The sequence below is a fragment of the Schistocerca americana genome, chromosome 4 (genome assembly GCF_021461395.2).
Source record: "Schistocerca americana isolate TAMUIC-IGC-003095 chromosome 4, iqSchAmer2.1, whole genome shotgun sequence".
Classification (NCBI taxonomy): domain Eukaryota; kingdom Metazoa; phylum Arthropoda; class Insecta; order Orthoptera; family Acrididae; genus Schistocerca; species Schistocerca americana.
Window position 1 is genome coordinate 501,243,865 of NC_060122.1, and position 21,312 is coordinate 501,265,176.

Consider the following 21,312-nt stretch of genomic DNA (forward strand, 5'->3'; position numbering starts at 1 on the left):
CAAGCTGCTAACGTGGGTACAAGTGTATGGAAAAAGTTGGCAGATATGTGAGTGGCTCGAAGACTACCTAAGTAATAGAATCCAGTATGTTGTTCTCGACTTCAATTGGTCATCAGAGGCAAGTGTATCACCAGAAGTGCCCCAGTGAAATGTGATGGGAGCGTTGTTGTTCACTGTATACATGAATGATTTGGTGGGCAGGATGGGCAGCAATCTGCGATTGTTTGCTGATGACGCTGCGGTCTGCAGTTAAGTGTCAAAGTTGACTGACTGTAGTAAAGATACATTACAACTTAAACAAAATTTCGAGTTATTATGATGAATGGCAAATAGCTCTAAATGTGGAAAAATGTAAGTTAATGCGGATGAGTAGGAAAAACAATCCTGTAATGTTCGGATACAGTATTACTAGCATCCTGCTTGATACAGTCAAGTCGTTTAAATATCTGGGTGTTACGTTCCAAAGCGATATGGTGTGAGAACTGTGGTAGGGAAGGCGAATGGTCCACTTCGGATTATTGGAAAATTTTTAGGAAAGAGTGGTTCATCTGTAAAGGGGACCGCGTATAGGCCGCTGTTATTTCCTCTTCTCTAGTGTTTGGAACACGTATCAGGTCGGATTGAAGGAAGTCATCGAAGCAATTGAGAGGTGAGTAGCTAAATTTGTTACCAGTAGATTCGAACAACACGTAAATGTTACAGACATGCTTCGGGAACACAAACGGGAATCCCTGGAGGGAAGGTGGCGTACTTTTCAAGAAAAACTATTGAGAAAATTTTGAGAAGCGGCATTATAAGCTGACCACCAAACGATTCTACTGCTGCCAGCACAAAATTACGCATAAGGACCACGAAGGTAAGATACGAGAAGTTAGGGCTCATACGAAGTCATACAGCAGTTGTTTTCCCTCGTTCTATTTGCGAGTGGAACAAGAAAGAAAATGGCTAGTGGTGGTACAGGCTACCCTCCGCCACTCCCCATGCTGTGGCTGCGGAGTATCTATGTAGATGTAGATGCAGCTATGATAAATCTATATTCATTTCTTTATTCTTATTACAACATTTCTCTGTTTAACGTTACAGATCAACAACTGTCGGATAAAACTTGAATTAAACATTGACAGTTTCAATTTTGCTATAAATACAGTTTACGTTTTAAGTAACAGATAGGAGGATAACTATGTAGAGCAAAAATGCCTGCAGATTATCAGGCTCTTTATGAATCCTAACTCAGTTTCTAGACGATACACCACTTCGGATTTTTAGAGAAATTTAGTAAGGCACTGATTTAAAGAAAGCGATCGCTATGGGGAGGTAACACCCAATAGGTATGCAACACACCTAACTTACAGGAAACACGGGCATAACCGTGACTGACCGAAGCCACCAGGAAGACTACTGTAATCTACTCTTACTTATGATAGTCTGCGATAGCCCACGGTACTTTCGCTGCTCTATAAATAATCGAATTCAAAGACGAAACCAGAATTAGAATAAATGAAGGAGGATATTAGTGTCACCAAGCGAGAATCACATTGCTAGGAAACGCTAACGAGCTCGTAAAGTTCGACGCCAGGATAATTAGTGTTCTCATACGAAGGAAAGCGTATTTCAGCATCGACGATTTCACTTCGCATCTGGTGCAGTAACTCGATCACTGCCGCCGTACGTTATGTTTCTAGGTCACGTGAGCGCATGAGAGGGGTGCACGCCACATTGGCTGCGCACAGTACAGTACTGCAAGGCGCGCGCGCTCGTCTGGAGCAATTACGGCGCGCGGGAGGAGCAGCGGCCGAGTCGGCGCACGCGCCCGAGCGGCGGCGGAAACAGCCGAGCACCGGCGGCCGTCGTCTATAATTGAAGCGGCGGCGGCCGCGTCCCGGTAGTCTGCGAGGCTGGCGGTGTGGTGCGTAGGCGGGAGCCGAGAGGGAGTCAGGCATGTCCACTACCGCTGCGGCGCGCGCGTGCGGCGCCCGGTCGCTCTTGTCGCTGATGCTACTGCTGCTGCTGGGCCTGGCCGCCTCGCTGCCGGGGGCGGTGCCCGCAGGTGGGGGCGGCGGGGGCGGCACGCCGGCCAGCCAGCACCTGCTGGTCTACCGGCTCGTGCTGCACACCTTCTGGGACAGGGCGCGCTTCCCCAAGCACTTCCCGGACTGGAGGCCGCCCGCACAGTTCTCTGCACTCATCGGTGAGTCCACCACTAACTGCCCTGTTTTTTTCCTGTTTTCTTGCATCTTTCTGACTGCAACTACATTCTCGCCGTCTATTACGTACAACAATCTACGGTTGCACCTCAAATGCCACCGTGAGGCGTGTGGCAGAGGGTATGTAGTGCACCACCAGCACGTTGTCACCTTCCTACTCCATTCCAGAGGAATACCTAAAAGTATACAGGGTGTTCGGAAATTCCCCTTACTGACTTACAGGACTACATAATATTTTGAATAGGAACCCATGTTCGGGAACGTACAGTTTCCGTTCTACTACGGTTTCAACTCAGATGTTTAACTCATCCACTTCAGCTTGAGGAACTGAATTAGGCGTAACACAGTACAATTATTAGGTAACATTTCGGGAGCACACATAAAGAAACATCCATTTATTACTTAGGCGCATTTGTTTGTATTAACATTTAAGCACTACGTGTTTACAGTATTCCAAAACAAAAAGAACACAACATAATTAACGTACAGAACAGAACTGATGCATTACAACAGCGGCTCGATGTGGTGACCACTAACGTCAGACACTGCACATACGAAGCATATTCTACACATTCTCCATCCATCCTGGTGTCTCTTCAATTTCAAGCGCAGTGGCCAGAATTCGAGCCATCAGACCTTCTTCTGTCCCTGCAGAAGCCTCATAAATTAAACATTGCACGCGATCCCAAAAGAAATAGTCAATATGAGTTAAATCCGCCGATCGCGGTGGCCACGCGGTTGGCCCACCTCGGCTTGGCCACCATATAGCCTGTTGTGATGTCTCAGAACGGCACGTGAGAAGTGAGATGCTGCACCATCATGTTGAAACCACATTTGCTTACGGACTTTCAGTGGCACGGTTTCCAAGAATGAGTCCAGTGCGTTTTGTAGTAAGATCAAGTATGCAAGATCAGTTAGATTGAATGGAAGGAGGTATGGCACATCTGAGTTGAAACCTCGTAGAAAGGACACGGTACGTTTTCTGACATGGATTCCTGTTCAAAATGCTACGTACTCACTCCCCTCTACAAGTTCTAGAAGTACGTAAAGCAAATTTGCGAACACCCTGTTTAGGTGCTTTATTACAATTCCTGACTTGAATCAGGATGTTTATTTTTAATCAGGCTATTAGTTTTGGACGAAAATGAACATCTTCAGACCTGGAAAATATAAGGACATACAGCTATCTTAATTTACAATACACTCCTATCTGAATGTAAGGCAGAAAACGAGTATAAAACAAATGTACAACATATCCATGCCTGAGTCAATACATGTTGCGTTACATATATTACACCATTACCTGTGATGGTGAAGTCAAAATTATTAGCCATTTCGTCTTCGTCAAAGAAATAAAATTATGGTATTTAAAGAGCACCATTCAAGCCTACATACGGCACATGAAGAGAGACTCCGTCATACTACCGTGCAGCGGCAAGAAACATGGCACTATCCAAGTCTGCTAGATGTTGCCGCCCCACGTCAATTTACATCATTTCAAAGAAGTACATTCCTTACACTCACACATACAAAAACTTAGTTCAAATATAATAAAAGGAAATTTAGAAGATAAAACGGAAATCACTGTAGGTACATGTCATATAATAAATGTAGTAGGAAAGGAGGCTATATTAAAACAAACAACTACGAGGGTTGGAACTTTAATAGTGGCTACTATTTGTTTACAGCTCGTACAGAATAGATGCGTGTCGTAGGTTGTGTTCCAAAAATGAACAGCATAGAGACAGAAGTGATGACGCTTTCTGCAGGACCTGAGCATCATTTTGCAGGACAATGCTCAAGCACGTACAGTGCAAGCTGTTACTGATTTGTTTGACTGATGGGCCTGCTAAGTGCTATAACACCTACTGCACACCCCTGACTTAAGCCATCGCGAGTTCAGCTCGATTTCTAAAGGAAACACTTCACGGCATTCTCTTCAGAACTGCTACAAATTCGTCGGGCAATAGACCGCGCCGCTCGAACTGTCAACATAACTGGCACTGCTAAGGGTATCCTACGACTTCCACATAGCTGCAACGGGCAATACACAATGCTGGTGACTACTTTGAAGGTCAGTAAAACTTTGAAACACGTATCTATTTTGTACGAGCTGTAAATAAATAGTTGCCACTATTAAAGTTCCAACACTCGTATATTAGAAGTTTACATAATCTCTACTTCGACGGAGGCGCGTTTCTTGTCTCTGCACAGTAGTATAACTGGTTTCATGTGCAGTGTGTACGTTTCAATGGTGCTCTTTCCGTACCATAATTTTATTTGCTTGACGAAACCGAACCACACCTTAGAACTTAGAACTAGTTAAACATAACTAACCTAAGGACATCACACACATCCATGCCCGAGGCAGGATTCGAACCTGCGACCGTAGCGGTCGCGCGGTTACAGACTGAAGCGCCTAAAACCGCTCGGCCACACCGGCCGGCGATATGTGTAAGGCAACACATTTTGACTTAAATAAGCATATGCTGTACAATTCATTTCTGCCTTACATTCGTCTAGTAGGGAGTAATTTGGCTAGCTCTATGAAATTACATTTTCTAGATCTGAAGGTAGTCGATACCGACCAAAGTTAACTAAATTGTGATCCAAGACTGGAATTGCAATAACGCAAGTATTTTTCCGGATCGGTGGAAAATTTTTTTGTGAGTACGCCGCAACTTGCAAACATGTGAACAGGGTGAACCCGAAGACTATTGACAAAGTTTCGGAGACTGATGCGAGATATTTTCAGAATATTTTAGTACAAAGGGCCTGCGGCCCTCATTGGCTTTTACTGAATAATTGCATTTCGTTTGGCTTCTTTTCCCCGATTGTCCCGATAACTTTATTGCTCTGAAAATACATGCACAACAGTACAAATGTCGACGGTATGTCCTGCGTGTCTTTTTCAGAAACAAATGTGTTTCTTTCATTCACAGTACTCCCTGTTGACATCTGTAATGCTCACTTGATTCTGCGCAGTCAAAATTTTTTTCAGTACGACTTGTTTATGTTTTCCAGTCAACAGTGATACATAGCAGTATGGATAGGTTTACTCATGAGGAATTGAGTTGTATGGACGTCATGTATGGGTACAGTCAACGCAGCGGAAAAGCGGCTCAACACCATGATGACGTGTTCCCGCAGTGACGGCCACAACATCACTGAAGCTTAGCACCAGCAACTCGTTAGTGAACGTACTCATCCTGCTGGATGTAACTTTTAATCTACATCTACATACACTGATAAGCCAAAACATTATGACCACTACCCGCTGCGACGCTGGACGCCGCCTGGTGGCGTTGCGCGCAAGTAACGTGGAAACAATTGCATGTAAGCAGAGCAGATACAGACGGGGAATCACACTAGCGAAGATATTGGCTGCAAATGCAAAATTCGTTGAGGATAATTATTGCGCAGAGCCTAAGAACGACTATCTCGAAAACGGAGAAGCTGGTCGAATGTTCACGTGCTACTGTCGTGAGCATCTACGGAAAGAGGTGGAACTACAGTCAAATATCTACGAGGCGCTAAATGGTTGGACGTCCACGACTCTTCTCAGAAGGTTGGGTTCAGATGCTTGTCTGCTCTGTAAAGTAGGACTGACAGATTGTGATCTGTGGCATCTCTGGCGAAAGAGCACAATGCTGGTGCACGCACAAGTGTTTCGGAGCACATCGTTCGTCGTACGTTGTTGAACATGGAGCTCCACAGCAGACCACCCATACGTGTTGACACTCTGACCTAGTGACATTGTGAGTTACGATTGCAGTGGGCACGGGACCATCGTGATTCGACTGTCGATCAATGGAAACGTGTGGGTCCTTCGGCTGAATCACATTTTTGCTAAAGTACGTTGACGGTCGTCTCCACAAACGCCATCATAGAGATGAACGGCGCCTCAAAACATGCAGCGCGTCACGGACGCAGGCGGGTGGGAACAGTATTATGCTATGGAGACATTCACCTGCACTTTGGGACCTGTGGTGGTAATCAAAGACACGCCGACAGCTGCGAACCAACTTCATCCCTTCATAGCCGATATCTTCCCCAACGGCGATGTCGTCTTTCAGCAGCATAAGTTTCCGTGTCTCCGAGCCACAACCGTGCCACAGTGGTCTAAGGATCATTATAGTGAACACACGTTGATGTTCCGACGACCAAATTTGCCTGCTAAACCCTGTGGAAACCATCTGGGTCTCGATCAGGTACGATCGCCGAGAATGCAAATCAGAGGCCCGTTATTTACGCGAATTACATGACCTGTGTGTAGACATACAGTGCCACGTACCTCCACAAACCAACCAACAAACAGTCGTACTCCTGATACTCATAAACAGTGATGTTCTTCGTTCCAAAGACGCACAGACAATTTGTTAAGCAGTTGGTCGTAATGTTTTGGCTCGTAGGTACTCTGCAAGGCACGATACAGTGTCGGCCGCAGGGCGCTTTGCGCCACTGTCAGTCACTCCCTGCCCCGTTACATTGGCTAAATCCTTCCATATGAACCCTGACATCTCTAATCTTTTCTTCGCGACCCTTAAGCGAGATGTACGCGTGCTTGTGACGATACAAGATACGCGAAAGAACTTGCCCCCCTTCTAACAGCGGTGTACCGCAAGTCTCTAGAGGAACGGACGGTTCCAAATGATTGGAAAAGAGCACAGATAGTCCCAATCTTCAAGACGGGTCGTCGAGCAGATGCGCAAAACTATAGACCTATATCTCTGACGTCGATCTGTTGTAGAATTTTAGAACATGTTTTTTGCTCGAGTATCATGTCGTTTTTGGAAACCCAGAATCTACTATGTAGGAATCAACATGGATTCCGGAAACAGCGATCGTGTGAAACCCAACTCGCTTTATTTGTTCATGAGACCCAGAAAATATTAGATACAGGCTCCCAGGTAGATGCTATTTTTCTTGACTTCCGGAAGGCGTTCGATACAGTTCCGCACTGTCGCCTGATAAACAAAGTAAGAGCCTACGGAATATCAGACCAGCTGTGTGGCTGGATTGAAGAGTTTTTAGCAAACAGAACACAGCATGTTGTTATCAATGGAGAGACGTCTACAGACGTTAAAGTAACCTCTGGCGTGCCACAGGGGAGTGTTATGGGACCATTGCTTTTCACAATATATATAAATTACCTAGTAGATAGTGTCGGAAGTTGCATGCGGCTTTTCGCGGATGATGCTGTAGTATACAGAGAAGTTGCAGCATTAGAAAATTGTAGCGAAGTGCAGGAAGATCTGCAGTGGATAGGCACTTGGTGCAGGGAGTGGCAACTGACCCTTAACATAGACAAATGTAATGTATTGCGAATACATAGAAAGAAGGATCCTTTATTGTATGATTATATGATAGCGGAACAAACACTGGTAGCAGTTACTTCTGTAAAATAAATGGGAGTATGCATGCGGAACGATTTGAAGTGGAATGATCATATAAAATTAATTGTTGGTAAGGCGGGTACCAGGTTGAGATTCATTGGGAGAGTGCTTAGAAAATGTAATCCATCAACAAAGGAGGTGACTTACAAAACACTCGTTCGACCTATACTTGAGTATTGCTCATCAGTGTGGGATCCGTACCAGATAGGTTTGACGGAGGAGATAGAGAAGATCCAAAGAAGAGCGGCGCGTTTCGTCACAGGGTTATTTGGTAACCGTGATAGCGTTACGGAAATGTTTAATAAACTCAAGTGGCAGACTCTGCAAGAGAGGCGCTCTGCATCGCGGTGTAGCTTGCTCGCCAGGTTTCGAGAGGGTGCGTTTCTGGATGAGGTATCGAATATATTGCTTCCCCCTACTTAAACCTCCCGAGGAGATCACGAATGTAAAATTAGAGAGATTAGAGCGCGCACGGAGGCTTCCAGACAGTCGTTCTTCCCGCGAACCATACGCGACTGGAACAGGAAAGGGAGGTAATGACAGTGGCATGTAAAGTGCCCTCCGCCACACACCGTTAGGTGGCTTGCGGAGTATAAATGTAGATGTAGATGTAGATGTACAATAATTCTGCAGTCAGTCGCAAATACCTGTTCTATTAAACTTTCTCAATTGCGTTTCGCTATAATAGCGTCTAACATCCTCCAGCAATTCCCACCACCAACAATTCCGGAAAAGCATATCCGAAACGGAGTCGACTAGCACTGAATGAAGGCTTGAGGGAGAAGATCAAAGCCGGCGTTATAACAGTGAACAGCAAGTATCTTGGGAAAATAGAACAAGTTTGTTTCCTAACACAATCCACAGCGCATACCGTCGCTTGCCGCACGGAGTGGCCGCGCAGTTAGAGGCGACATGCCACTGACTGTGCGGCTACTCCCGCCCGAGGTTCGAGTCCTCCATCGGTCATGGGTGTGTGTGTTGTTCTTAGCATAAGTTATTTTAAGTAGTGTGTAAGTATAGGGACCGACCGAAGTTTGGTCCCTTAGGAATTCACACACACATACATCGTCGCCAGTTGCATTGTTGTCCAGATGTTTTCAGTGCAGTACAGATAAAAAGATAAAAGATGTAGCAAATCAAATGTAATGAGTCATCGGAGACTAGTGGGGCCTCATATCAAAATATTTGTAAAATATCCCTAAACAATCGGAGTTTTTTAGTGAACCACATATTGAAGTTCCTTTCTAAATCAGGATGAGTCTGTCTATTCATCTGTGCAAGCTGTTGTTAATCATTTGTATTTTAAAGGTCGCTACGGATCAGGAGACTTAAGAACGTTGGTAGCTTTCAGCCTGAACATATTCTGCCTCGGCTTTCGTCTGTTATTACATGGCTTTCTTCAGTTGGATAACAATGTTGCAGTATACCTTTAACGCCCTCCCGCCAATCAAGTACATCTGTGACAATTTGGGCTGCTGTTCTTTATATACCCTCTTTTCTCTCCCAGATTTCGGGTTTTTGCTACATTAGATCAAACAACGACAAATTACTGTTTAAACTAACATTTAATAATCTCACACGTCTAAATAACGTGCAATCGACATTCATTTTCATTTTATATTCTATATCTGTTGCAGACATGGTGAGTAACGCACTTTCTACTGAGTGCCCCTCCTAATAGTCGTAAGGCGCATTTTCTAAGGTATTTCAGCAGATAATTGCAATTTTGTTATTGCGTTGTGTAGCTGGAGTCAGCCGAAACAAATACTGGTAATAACGCCTTCAATGCGACGACTAGTGTCGGCGGAAAGTTTCGATTTGTTTCCCGTTAACATGAAAAATGATTTGTAGAGCGGAGTTTTACGTGACCATTCCACAAACCTGTCCCACATTAGTCTAGTGCGATATTTGTTTATCGATATGTATTAATAGGGATAGTAAAACACGAAAAATAATCAGTACTCCAGCAGTCGCTCAGTATAAATGCATACTTGGCGGTAGCAGTCAGCGCGGACCAGAGAAAAATTGTCGCTTCTGGAATACTCGTTATTCTTGATGTTATACCATCCTTGTTAATACATATCGATAAAACGGATATCGCACTAGACTAATTTGGGACCGCTCTATCAAATGATCACGTAAAACTCCAGTTCAAAAACAATTTTCTTTGTAACATTTAACAAATCGACGCTTTCCGTCGACATTGGGCGTCGCTTGAAAGACGTGATAAGCAGTATTTGTTTCGGCTGACTCCAGCTACGCAATCCGAAAATGAAATTGCAAATACGGTGTGAAACATCACAGAAAATGGGCTTGACGACTCTTAGGAGAGGGACCCTGTATATCTATCGTTAACCGTACGCTCAGAGATATTAAATTCTTATATTTTTCAGTGTACAGAGATTCATATTTCTCCATTTTAAGAACTAATTTCCAGTATTTGTATCAGGTTGATATTTTGTCAGTATGAGATGGATATTACTACAGCTTTCGTAGGGTAAGACTTCCTCATAGATAACCATCACATCTACGAAAAGCATGAGTTTACAATTAGCCCTGCCCGCTAAATCCCAAGAACGCTTTATCATCAATACGTTTCCGTATAAGCGCACATTTCTATGATTTAAAAGTCAGAGTTATACTGTGTGATGTATGTAGGAGGAATGAAAATGTCTCTTGGTCCGTTTTAGATCGTTCGCTGTCGAATGTATTACTGTTAGTTTTTGGCACTTGAGGTCACTGAACATTCCGGCTGCGCTCTCGCGCTTACTATTGTAAACAAGGACGTGTCAATTCGCGGAGCCCTTCTTGTTTCGTCATTTCAACTCTGTAAGAGTACCACACTGTCGGATAATACACAAATATCGTCGCTACTCCACTTCAAGTGGCTGCAGAGGGACATTGCTACACATTTGGCAGATTCAGCTGATTGATCGTTGGCGGATAAGCAAACAATGTCGTGCCTTTGCACTGATTTAGTCACATGTTGCAAAATTTTTGTTCGCAGTCAGTCATCTTTTCATGAAACGTTGATCATCTTTAGGTTTCCTTGCATTTTACCATGATAAAAAGCTAAGTCGCACTGTCATTAAGAATTTTCGAATCACAAGAACAATTATACCTATAAAAAGATTACTAAACTGCTACATATCAACATTTCAACACAGCTATCCAGCATAAGGTGACAGAAAATAAGGACAACTATAGGTCAGTACCAACATCTATTATATGTTTTATCACACCACTCGTCGCTACCAAGGAAATCTTCGGAAGGATCCATGTAGGCATGCGCAGGACATGTTGATACAACATTAGTAACTCTCTGTCGCTCTGCACCACTGTCAGAGGATGGTGATGAACTTTTGCCCCACTTATAGAGAGTGTCGGTACATTTTCGATGGCCCGTTTGGATGTGGTTCTGGGTAGATCAGATTGCCCGAGGGTGGTCCCACGAGACATAACTAGGATTTAATCACCCTCGGGCAATTTGATCTACCCAGAACCACATCCAAACGGGCGATGGAAAATGTACCGACACTCTCTGTAAGTGAGGCAGTTAGCTGCGGGGGAGGACACTTTTGTTGTCAACGCCGTTTCCATTCATCAGTGGCATTGACTTCATTTTCAGTAAGAGTCCTGGCTCTGATAAGAGTGGGATGTATTGATCATCTTTTCCGCTTCACAGGAATGCTTCATTCAATATTGGAAGGTCGAGATTATCAACAATACACCGTCTGATTTCAGGAGATGATACGTTACTGAAGATAGGTAAGTTAATGGGGTCTGCTAACAGCACGCACGTCTACGTTAAATTGTACATTTGTCTTTCTCACACACGGACCATTAAGTCACACAGAGGCGCAGTATTCTGCTTTTGAGTTTACCAATCCGAGCGCTGATACTCGAAGTGTGTCTGCTAACGATTTCCATCTAATCCCACAGAGTTTATGGAGAATGCTATTTCTGCTTTTGAGTTTAGCAGATGTTCCTGTCAAGTGCTCGTTAAAAGAAAGTGTCCTGTATAATGTGATCACAATGTATTTTGGACCTGTGACATGAAGAAGTTTATCACCCTCAAAACAGACATCAACGCCCTGTGTGCCAGTCCATTGGACTGATAAAAAATAAAACTTTTTTATCTGAATTAGGTTGTGACCTCCATTTACGGAAATACTGACATAAAATGTTGAGATAGGAATTTAGGATTTCTTCAGTTGTTTCGGAGCTCTTGTGAATGGTAGCTGGAGGGTGCTGGATAGATCCGTGTGAATCCATTACTTGTGAAAAATTCATTTTAGCCAGGAGATCTTCGAGATTATCTTCCTACCTCTGCTTCATGGCTTCAGATATCTGCCTCGAAATGACTGTTCTTTAGCATCACACTGAAGACACGTGTGACTTATGTAATGTCACTTAAGTAATGTCACGGAGGCGAACAGTTGTTGTTCCGGCAATGTCACGGACACGACCAGTCGCTGATGGTCAATAGTTAGGAAAAGGCTCCGGGCAGGTTGTTGATTGTCGGCTGGGAGTAATGAATTCCGGATGGCACGCACTGAAATCGCTGACGATCTCACTGAAAGTTGCCGGCTAATGCTCCACATACTTCTGCGGAAACGATGTAACGTCACTTTGTCAAATGCTTCGTGCTGCGAGTGTGGATGCATTGTCTTTGCGATGCTGAAAACCCACCCTAGATGGTGTGAACATTGGAAATACGAAATCTTGTGTAATCTCCGACATATCGTAGCCCATGCGTCTTACCGATTATCGTGCAATGTTTAAGCTTGGAAACTCGCGAACTGCTGGCCCTGTTCGCTACACACATGCCTGTAACAGACTCCTCAGATCCCACATCTGCAGTCAATGTATATCTTCAAATGGCTAAACACTTCCGCGTGTCGTTTGTCCATTGAGTTTATTACACACAGCTACTGCCCTGTCTGACCAGTTCTCTCAAATGGAAACAATTTTCTAACATCTGTTTGACGATTAGTCTTTAATCGAACTGCGTACCTCGTCTTTCATTCCGTAAGCATTCACTTTCTTTACAAGGCGACGTCCCGGAAACCTGGGGATACTCCGCGGATGTATGGAAATGAAGCATGAAATTGGTCTGTGCCATCAACATTGTGTGAACCTAGCGATAGGGAGCGCGTGTTGGGTGTCTTTCGACCTAGTATTGTTAAATTCGTTGTCTGAATATCTTGACAGCCTGTAGAATCTATTCATTCACCGGTTTCCATAATATAAGCGTTCTGCTCCCTTCTTGTTCTATACGCAACGGTCAACAATATATGGCATTCTTTTCGCCAACACTATTTAGCTAATACTTCTGAGCCACTGATACATAAAGAGAGTTTCAAATCAATTACTCCAGTAATGCTTGTAAAATTCAACAGCAAAGCTTTTCCCAGCGTTCATTATAATTGTGTAGTAGAACCACATCAAGCAAAGAACTACATCCGCTCTGTACCTAAGCAGAGGATCAGCAATGCACATTATCAGTGCCGATAGTTTTCCAGTAAGAAGCTAATACTCGCTAAACAAAAAAGAAAAAAAAATATGACGCACCACAAACGAATTATCCGAATGGGATGGAAATCGTTATATGTGACGTACATGTGCAGTCACACATGCGAGAGTATCAGTGATAAGATGAGCAAAGATCTGAGAAATCATTCTGCGCTAAGAATAACTGAGACAACTCGCTTTTATGCCCTGTAGAACGAAAGCTGAGCATAAGAAATTCAAGTTATATTTTTGCTGTTATTGCTGTTGTGATTAAACTTAAATGTCATTCATGTGTACAATTATAACAGCAGTACTAATAACATAAAAGTTTTGATATTCTTATTATTACATTGAATTCTGTTTCCAAAAAACGTGATATTTCATAGTTAACCTTTGTCGCAAAGTCTTCCCTCCTCTACATTTAATGTTCAGAGTTAGTACTCCATTCTATGTAGCACTCGTGTTGTTTTATTAATTTTGTTAGTGTTTCCGTGAAAGATCGTCGTTTGTTTCCTCACATTTATATTTGATGAACATATTTCGAAAGTTTGTATAGTATATGGACAATAACAGAGACAAATATATCATGTGTACTGGGGTGCTTGTTATAGGCTTGGAATAATTAGATACAAAAATGATTGGTTCACTGCTTCAGTCACTTTTATTTTAATTTTTAATATCGCTACGCATTTCGATGGTCATGCCTTCATCATCACGTATATTACACCACTCCTATGTCGTTAAATTTGTTCGCGACGTACACGTGTTGGCTATTTGGCATAGCATGACCATCGAAACACGCATCGTTCTTAAAAAACAAAAATAAAATTGATTAAAGCAGTGTGTCAATAATAGTTTGTAATAATAGTGAATTACTTCATGATACTGACTGCTTCATAAACTACGAATTTAATGCTTTAGCGAAAAGTTGTCGTAATAACAGCGTCTGAAATAATATCATATTCACTCTAATTTAGTTTCACGTAAAGGCAAACACACAAAGCTGTCATGGAAATGTAGAAGGTGGAGTTCTCATTCCGAGGCTTCCTTTTTCATTTCCGCTGACATTTCTCATCTTCCCGGTTCTCTTCCTTAGTCCTCTAGTAGGAGCCTCAGTGAAATTTTGACTCCCAACAGGTTTCGATGCAGCCATCAACCGGACAATATTTATGAGTTGTTGATTACGACTAGGCAGACGAAACCGGTACAGCCTATATCAGTTTAGTGAACATTAGCTATAATATGCTTTATACTGAAAATTTACCGGATTGTTAAACTTATTCTCTTTACTTTTCTTATTTTTCTTCGACCGAGCCGGCCGGAGTGGCCGAGCGGTTGTAGGCGCTACAGTCTGGAACCACGCGACCGCTACGGTCGCAGGTTCGAATCCTGCCTCGGGCATGGATGTGTGTGATGTCCTTAGGTTAGTTAGGTTTAAGTAGTTCTAACTTCTAGGGACTGATGACCTTAGATGTTAAGTCCAATAGTGCTCAGAGTCATTTGAAACATTTGACATCACACACATCCATGCCCGAGGCAGGATTCGAACCTGCGACTGTAGCAGCAGCGCGCTTCCGGACTGAAGCGCCTAGAACCGCTCGTCACAGCGGCCGGCCGTAGGTGTTCGTCCGGAGTAATAGACTCCGGCTGTCGTCGCAACAGGAGCGCGAACATATCCACTCAGCCAAGGGCGCGGACGTTTCTTTTGTAATCTTTGTGTATCCTGCTATGTTTCATTTTTTTTCCCATTACACAAGGGTCAGTCCCATACATTGATGCTGATAACGACATAACTTTATAAAATTTAACGGAAATTTCTTATCTTACTTTCTTGGGAGGGTCCTTCTAATGGCACTGTTTATGTGAATGAGTTTCTCAGTTCCGTCATTTCGACCTATAACGGCTCCATGTGTTCTCAATACAATATCATGGCAGATATGAGTCTTAGTAAATATTAACCTTAATTTATTTCGCTAACCAGTGAAAATAAATAAATACAGACGAAGTTCTGTATTTTACAACGCGTACCACCAGCAACAAATTCATGCACAGAGCTATAGATTCCTGATTTGATTATCAGACAATCGACGAAGAGAATCTGCACTACCAGCGCTACAATTTCATTACTGAAACATATCCAGTAAATATTTCAACAAACGTTTGTTAGAACCAGTCAATAAATAAGTAAATAAGTAAATAAAAAATAAAAAGCATTACAATTGCAGTGAATACGCGAAGCGGAACCTCCACAACGGATAAATTTCTAAATCCCGTAGCTCCGTATGATGCAGTGTTTACAGCGCTCGATTACGGTAGAAGTTCAGACTAGTCCTTCTGTCGGTACAACATCAAGTGGAGGGAAGCGAGTCAAAGTACCTTCGATTAGTGTGTGTACTTCCTAGAGTCCACTAAGACCGAAGAGCAGCTTATCCCTCTGCCTTAACGGATAGGGGCGATACCCATTAGCGTGATTCGCTAAAGCTTCAGCGAGGGGGCGCACGAGGGAGGCTGCTGTGCCACTAATCGCCTTCAAGCCGCTGGCTTCGGGGCCCACGATCTCTGGCGATACTGTGCAGAGCAGAGCAGGGAGTGTTTTCTCGACTCCGCGCCACCTATTCCCAGCTGCAGTTACACGTAAAACGAGCTTCTAAGACTCGGTACGTGGAGGAAGTCGCCAGAAACACAAAAAAATTAAATACGTACACTAAGAACTGAACCGTAAAATTACTACTGGTTCACCAAAGGTCATTAATCACAATTAATACACAAAATGTAAAGTGGAAGTAGGCGCCAAGGAATAACTGGTGAAATTACACACAATTTTCAGTAATACTCTTTATTCAAATTTGTTGCAAGACTTTACGACATTTAAAAAAAACCAACAATCATTTAACGAATAAGTCACAATTTACGGTAGGAAAGGACTTTTAAATTATTAAATTATTATCAAAAATTTCACGCCAGTAGAAGGCAAGTATAGGCAAGCAATTAAACGTATACAACGCGACGCTGTATAATGTTTCAAGCTCAGCTAAATTACAGGTGAATTTCACTCTATTAATAAATGAATACCAATTGAATATATGGCTTCACTTTTGAGCAGACAAATTTCCCATTTGGTTACAACAGCCGTAGGTACGGCCGCCCACAACAGCCTCACTCAGGCTCATTAAATGGCGCAGAATCTAACTTGTCTGCAACATGTAAAGACAATCCTGTTCACAAAAGTTCTCAAAATAGGAAAAATCAAAACGCATGAATCATGCTCACTGGAGGGGGGGGGGACACTCACAGTTGATAACATTAACATTTCCAAAATATATAAAAAAACAAATTTTATAAATTTCTGTCAGTTAACTTAGGGCAAACACACACGCTCGCAAGGTAGGACTTGCGAACCTTTACAACATTCTCCTTTCAAGGCATCAATTTCTACCCGTAATGAAATGGCAAACTTTTGCATGGCAAGAAAATACATTAATAACCAACTATCTGTATAAAACACATAAGCACGTTGAGTAAATGCCTTAAAAGGTATTGAATTAGAAAAACACACAATATAAAAAATCCACTACGGCGTACATTAACAACCTTGCTCGATTATAGCCAAATATACATAAACACAAATTTACGTATGTTACAGCTTCCAGATGAGCAGGGATTCGTTATGCAATTGACTGTTTCTTACCACGAGGCAAAAGGAATTTTTCTTCTTTATTAGAGTATCTTTTACACGTGAGTCTAGTAATACTAGTTATGCCAGGCGAGAGAATGGATCAGGTCTTAGTCCCTTGCATTTAAAACAGTACAGCCATTGGTGCGTTCGACTTTCACAGACATGGCAGAGGCTAATAGTCGAATAAACCCGTAGGTAAGCTCGGAGGGGAAAGAAGCAATTCGAACCACAGATTTACTCTGACTCTCCCTCCTTTCGTCCTCAAAAGGGGACAAACGGACCACCCCTCTAATATTACCATCTTCCCGCGGGTGGGCAGACGAGAATGAATGGCGGGAAACCCCCAATCAAACCAGAATCAAAAAGTAAAACAATGTAGACGATAGGCAACGTAATTATAATAATGTCGAATAATGACAGATGCTTTCAACTGTTCAGTGGATTACAATACGAATAACAGTACAGCAGAAGAGTAAAATAAGAAATAATTAGTTCCTGAGTCGTAGTAAAGTTATCTTTGAAAAGTGCGCCGCAGCGCGTAGCGTGAAGCAGTCGCCCTCCGTTTTCTGGCGGTGGCGCCATTGTCGCAATTGAAGGCTTCGGTGTCTCCCCCTTGCGGGAAATGGGAAAAGTGGGCTGTTCGCGTGGGTTTAAGACGGCTGGTATAATTAACAAGAATAAGTAAAGTGAATTCAATTAAACTTCGTAAAATCTGTTAACAATCAATACTCAACTTCTGGTGCGTTACGACTCCCAGGACTCCTCCAAATGTTCTGCCGAGCCACCCGCTGCCGGCCGCTTCAACGGACGCAGGAAGGCACGCCTATTTCCAGAACCTCCTCGCCGGTCGACAGCATACGGCCGAACTGCAAATTAGGCCCCTCGAGGACCCACGCTCAGGAAGATTCCTTTCGCGACGAGCAGTTAACGCCCATACCACGGAGCCGCTGCTCGCGTTGCTTACGCTCATGCCGAGGTCTGCGCGCTGTCCCTCTAGCAACGGCAGAGAAGTCGCTTCTTGATGCCCCGACTGGTAACTCTCCACGAGAGCCCATACAGCCACTTCTTAAACCCACGCGAACAGCCCACTTTTCCCATTTCCCGCAAGGGGGAGACACCGAAGCCTTCAATTGCGACAATGGCGCCACCGCCAGAAAACGGAGGGCGACTGCTTCACGCTACGCGCTGCGGCGCACTTTTCAAAGATAACTTTACTACGACTCAGGAACTAATTATTTCTTATTTTACTCTTCTGATGTACTGTTATTCGTATTGTAATCCACTGAACAGTTGAAAGCATCTGTCATTATTCGACATTATTATAATTACGTTGCCTATCGTCTACATTGTTTTACTTTTTGATTCTGGTCTTTAGCACACAATGAGGTTACAAAAGTCATACAATAGCGATATGCACATATACCGAGGGAAGTAGAACCGCCTACGCAAGGTAGAAAAGAGCAGTCAGTTGGCAGAGCTGTCATTTGTACTAAGGTGATTCATGTAAAAAGGTTTCTGGGGCGATTATGGCCGTACGACGGGAATTACCAGATTTTGAACGCGAAATGGTAGTTGTAGCAAGACGCATGGGACATTCCATTTCGCAAAGCGTTAGACCTGCCTCTGGCATGGATGTGTGTGATGTCCTTAGGTTAGTTAGGTTTAAGTAGTTCTAAGTCTAGGGGACTGATGATCTCAGATGTTAAGTCCCGTAGTCCTTAGATCCATTTGAATTCTTGAAAATCGTTAGGGAATTCAATATTTCGAGATACACAGTGCAAACAGTATGCCATGAATACCAAATTTCAAGCGATGCCTCTTACCACGGACAACGCACTGCCCGACGGCCTTCACTTAACGGCTGACAACTGCGGCGATTAGGTACAGTTGTCAGTGCTGACAGACAACCAACAGTGTATGAAATAACCACAGAAATGAATGTGGGGCATACGATGAACGTATCCATTGGGAAAGTGCGGTAAAATTTGGAGTTAATGGGCTATGGTAAAAGACGATCGACCCGAGTGCCTTTACTCATAGTGCGACATCGCCAACAGCGGCTCTCCTGGGCTCGCGATCATATCGGTTGGACCCTAAACGATTGGCAAACCATGGTCTGGTCCGGTGTGTCCCGGTTTCAGTTGGTAAGAGCTGATGGTAGGGTTCAAGTGTGTGCAGACCCCACGCAGCCATGCACCCAAGTAGTCAACAAGTCACTGTGCCAGCTGATGGTGGCTCCACAATGATATAGTCTGTGTTTAGATGGAATTCACATGGTGCACATGGCTCTAAGCACTATGGGACTTGATCGAAGCGGACGAAATGAATTATAGAACTTAACATCTGAAGGCATCAGTCCCCTAGACTTAGAACTACGTAAACCTAATTAAACTAAGGATATCACACACATCAATGCCCGAGGCAAGATTCGAACCTGCGACCGTAGCAGCCGCGTGGTTCCGGACTGAAGTGCCTAGAACCGCTCGGACACAGCGGCCGGCTTACATGGAATTGAACGGGTACTATCGACGAACTGCAATCACTGACTAGAAATGAGTATGTTCGGCTACTTGGAGACCATTCGCCGCCTTTCATGGTCTTCATGTTCCCAAACAATGATTCATGTCACTGGGTACAACTTTTCGCTAATGGTTTCAAGAACATTCTGGACAATTCGAGTGAATGATTTGGTCCTCCAGATCGCCTAGCATGGATATCACCGAACTTTTATCGGACATAATCGAGAGATCAGTTGGTGCACAACATTCTGCACCGGCAACATTTTCGCAATTATGGACAGCTATAGAGGCAACATGGCTCAGTATTTCTGCAGGGGACTTCCAACGACTTGTTTGGTCCATGACACGTCGAGTAGCGGCACTCCGCAGGCACCAACAGATGTTAGGGGGTTCCCATGACGTTTTTCACCTTATTGTACTACGAGGGCGTGCTGAAAAGTGATGCTTCCCAACTCTTTATGTGAAAACTCTTCAAGATCAGAAGATCAAAACAAATTGGAAAACGATTTAGAAAAGATATCTGAATGTTCCGGAAAGTGGCTGCTGACCCTAAGTAAGGAAAAGTGTGAGGTCATCCACATGAGTGCTAAAAGAAACTCATTAAACTTCGCTTACACGATAAATCAGTCTAATCAAAAAGCAGTAAATTCAACTAAATACCTAGGTATTACAATTACGAACAACTTAAATTGCACGGAACGCATGGGAAAAAAATTGTTCAAATGGCTCTGAGCACTATGGGACTTAACTGCAGTGGTCATCAGTCCCCTAGAACTTAGAACTACTTAAACCTAACTAACCTAAGGACATCACATACATCCATGCCCGAGGCAGGATTCGAAACTGCGACCGTAGCGGTCGCGCGGTTCCAGACTGTAGCGCCTAGAACCGCTCGGCTGCTTCGGCCGGCGGAATGTGAAAAAAATTTTGTGGGGAAGGCTAACCAAAGACTGCGTTTTATTGGCAGGACACTAATAAAACGTAACAAACCTACTATGGAGACTGCCTACACTACGCTTGTCCATCCTCTTTTAGAACACTGCTGCACGGTGTGGGATCCTTACCAGATAGGACTGACGGAGTACATCGAAAAAGTTCAAACAAAGGCAGCACGTTTTGTATTATCGCGAAATAAGGAGAGAGTGTCACAGAAATGATACAGGATTTGGGCTGGACATCATTAAAAGAAAGTCGTTATTCATTGCGACGGAATTTTCTCACGAAATTCCAATCACAAACTTTCTCCTCCGAATGCGAAAATATCTTGTTGACACATAGGGAGGAACGATCACCACGATAAAATAAGGGAAATCGGAGCTCGTACGGAAAGATATAGCTGTTCGTTCTTTCCACGCGCTATACGAGCTTGGAATAATAGAGAATTGTGAAGGTGGTTCGATAATCTCTCTGCCAGGCACTTAAATGTGATTTGCAGAGTATCCATGCAGATGTAGATCGGTGAGATACAATGCTGACTGTCGCCCACCGTGCGGCCTGACAACGAGCTGTGATGGTGTGGGGAGCCGTTTTATTTCATAGCAGAACCGCTTTGGTAGTTGTGCGCGGCACCCTTACTGCACACCACAACGTCGATGATATTCTGCTCCCCGTTTTTTTGCCCTTCATAGATATCCATCCTGAGCTAACAATTTCAGCAAGATAAATGCCCATCTGCACGCGGTGAGCGTTTCTACTTTCTTTTAGCACTCATGTGGATGACTTCACACTTTCCGTTATTTAGGGTCAACAGCCACTTTTCGCAACATTCGGATATCTTTTCTAAATCGTTTTGCAATTTGATTTGATCTGCTGATGACTTTATTAGCCGATAAACGGCAGCGTCATCTGCAAACAACCTAAGACGGCTGCTCAGATTGTCTCCCAAATCGTTTATATAGATAATTAACAGCAAAGGGCCTATAACACTACCTTGGGAACGCCAGAAATCACTTCTGTTTTACTCGATGACTTTACGTCAATTACTACTAACTGTGACCTCTATA

The 21,312-nt window shown here is 43.5% G+C and overlaps 1 protein-coding gene across 1 annotated transcript in view; it reads left to right on the plus strand.

Annotated features, from left to right (window-relative positions):
• Nucleotides 1–1,900: 1,900 nt before the first annotated feature.
• Nucleotides 1,901–21,312, plus strand: part of LOC124612390 (spondin-2-like) — a 624,943-nt gene continuing 605,531 nt past the window's right edge. The window contains exon 1 of the mRNA XM_047140568.1: nt 1,901–2,188. Coding sequence (XP_046996524.1) covers nt 1,939–2,188 — 250 coding nt within the window. The 5' untranslated portion in view covers nt 1,901–1,938. The remainder of the gene's footprint in view (nt 2,189–21,312) is intronic.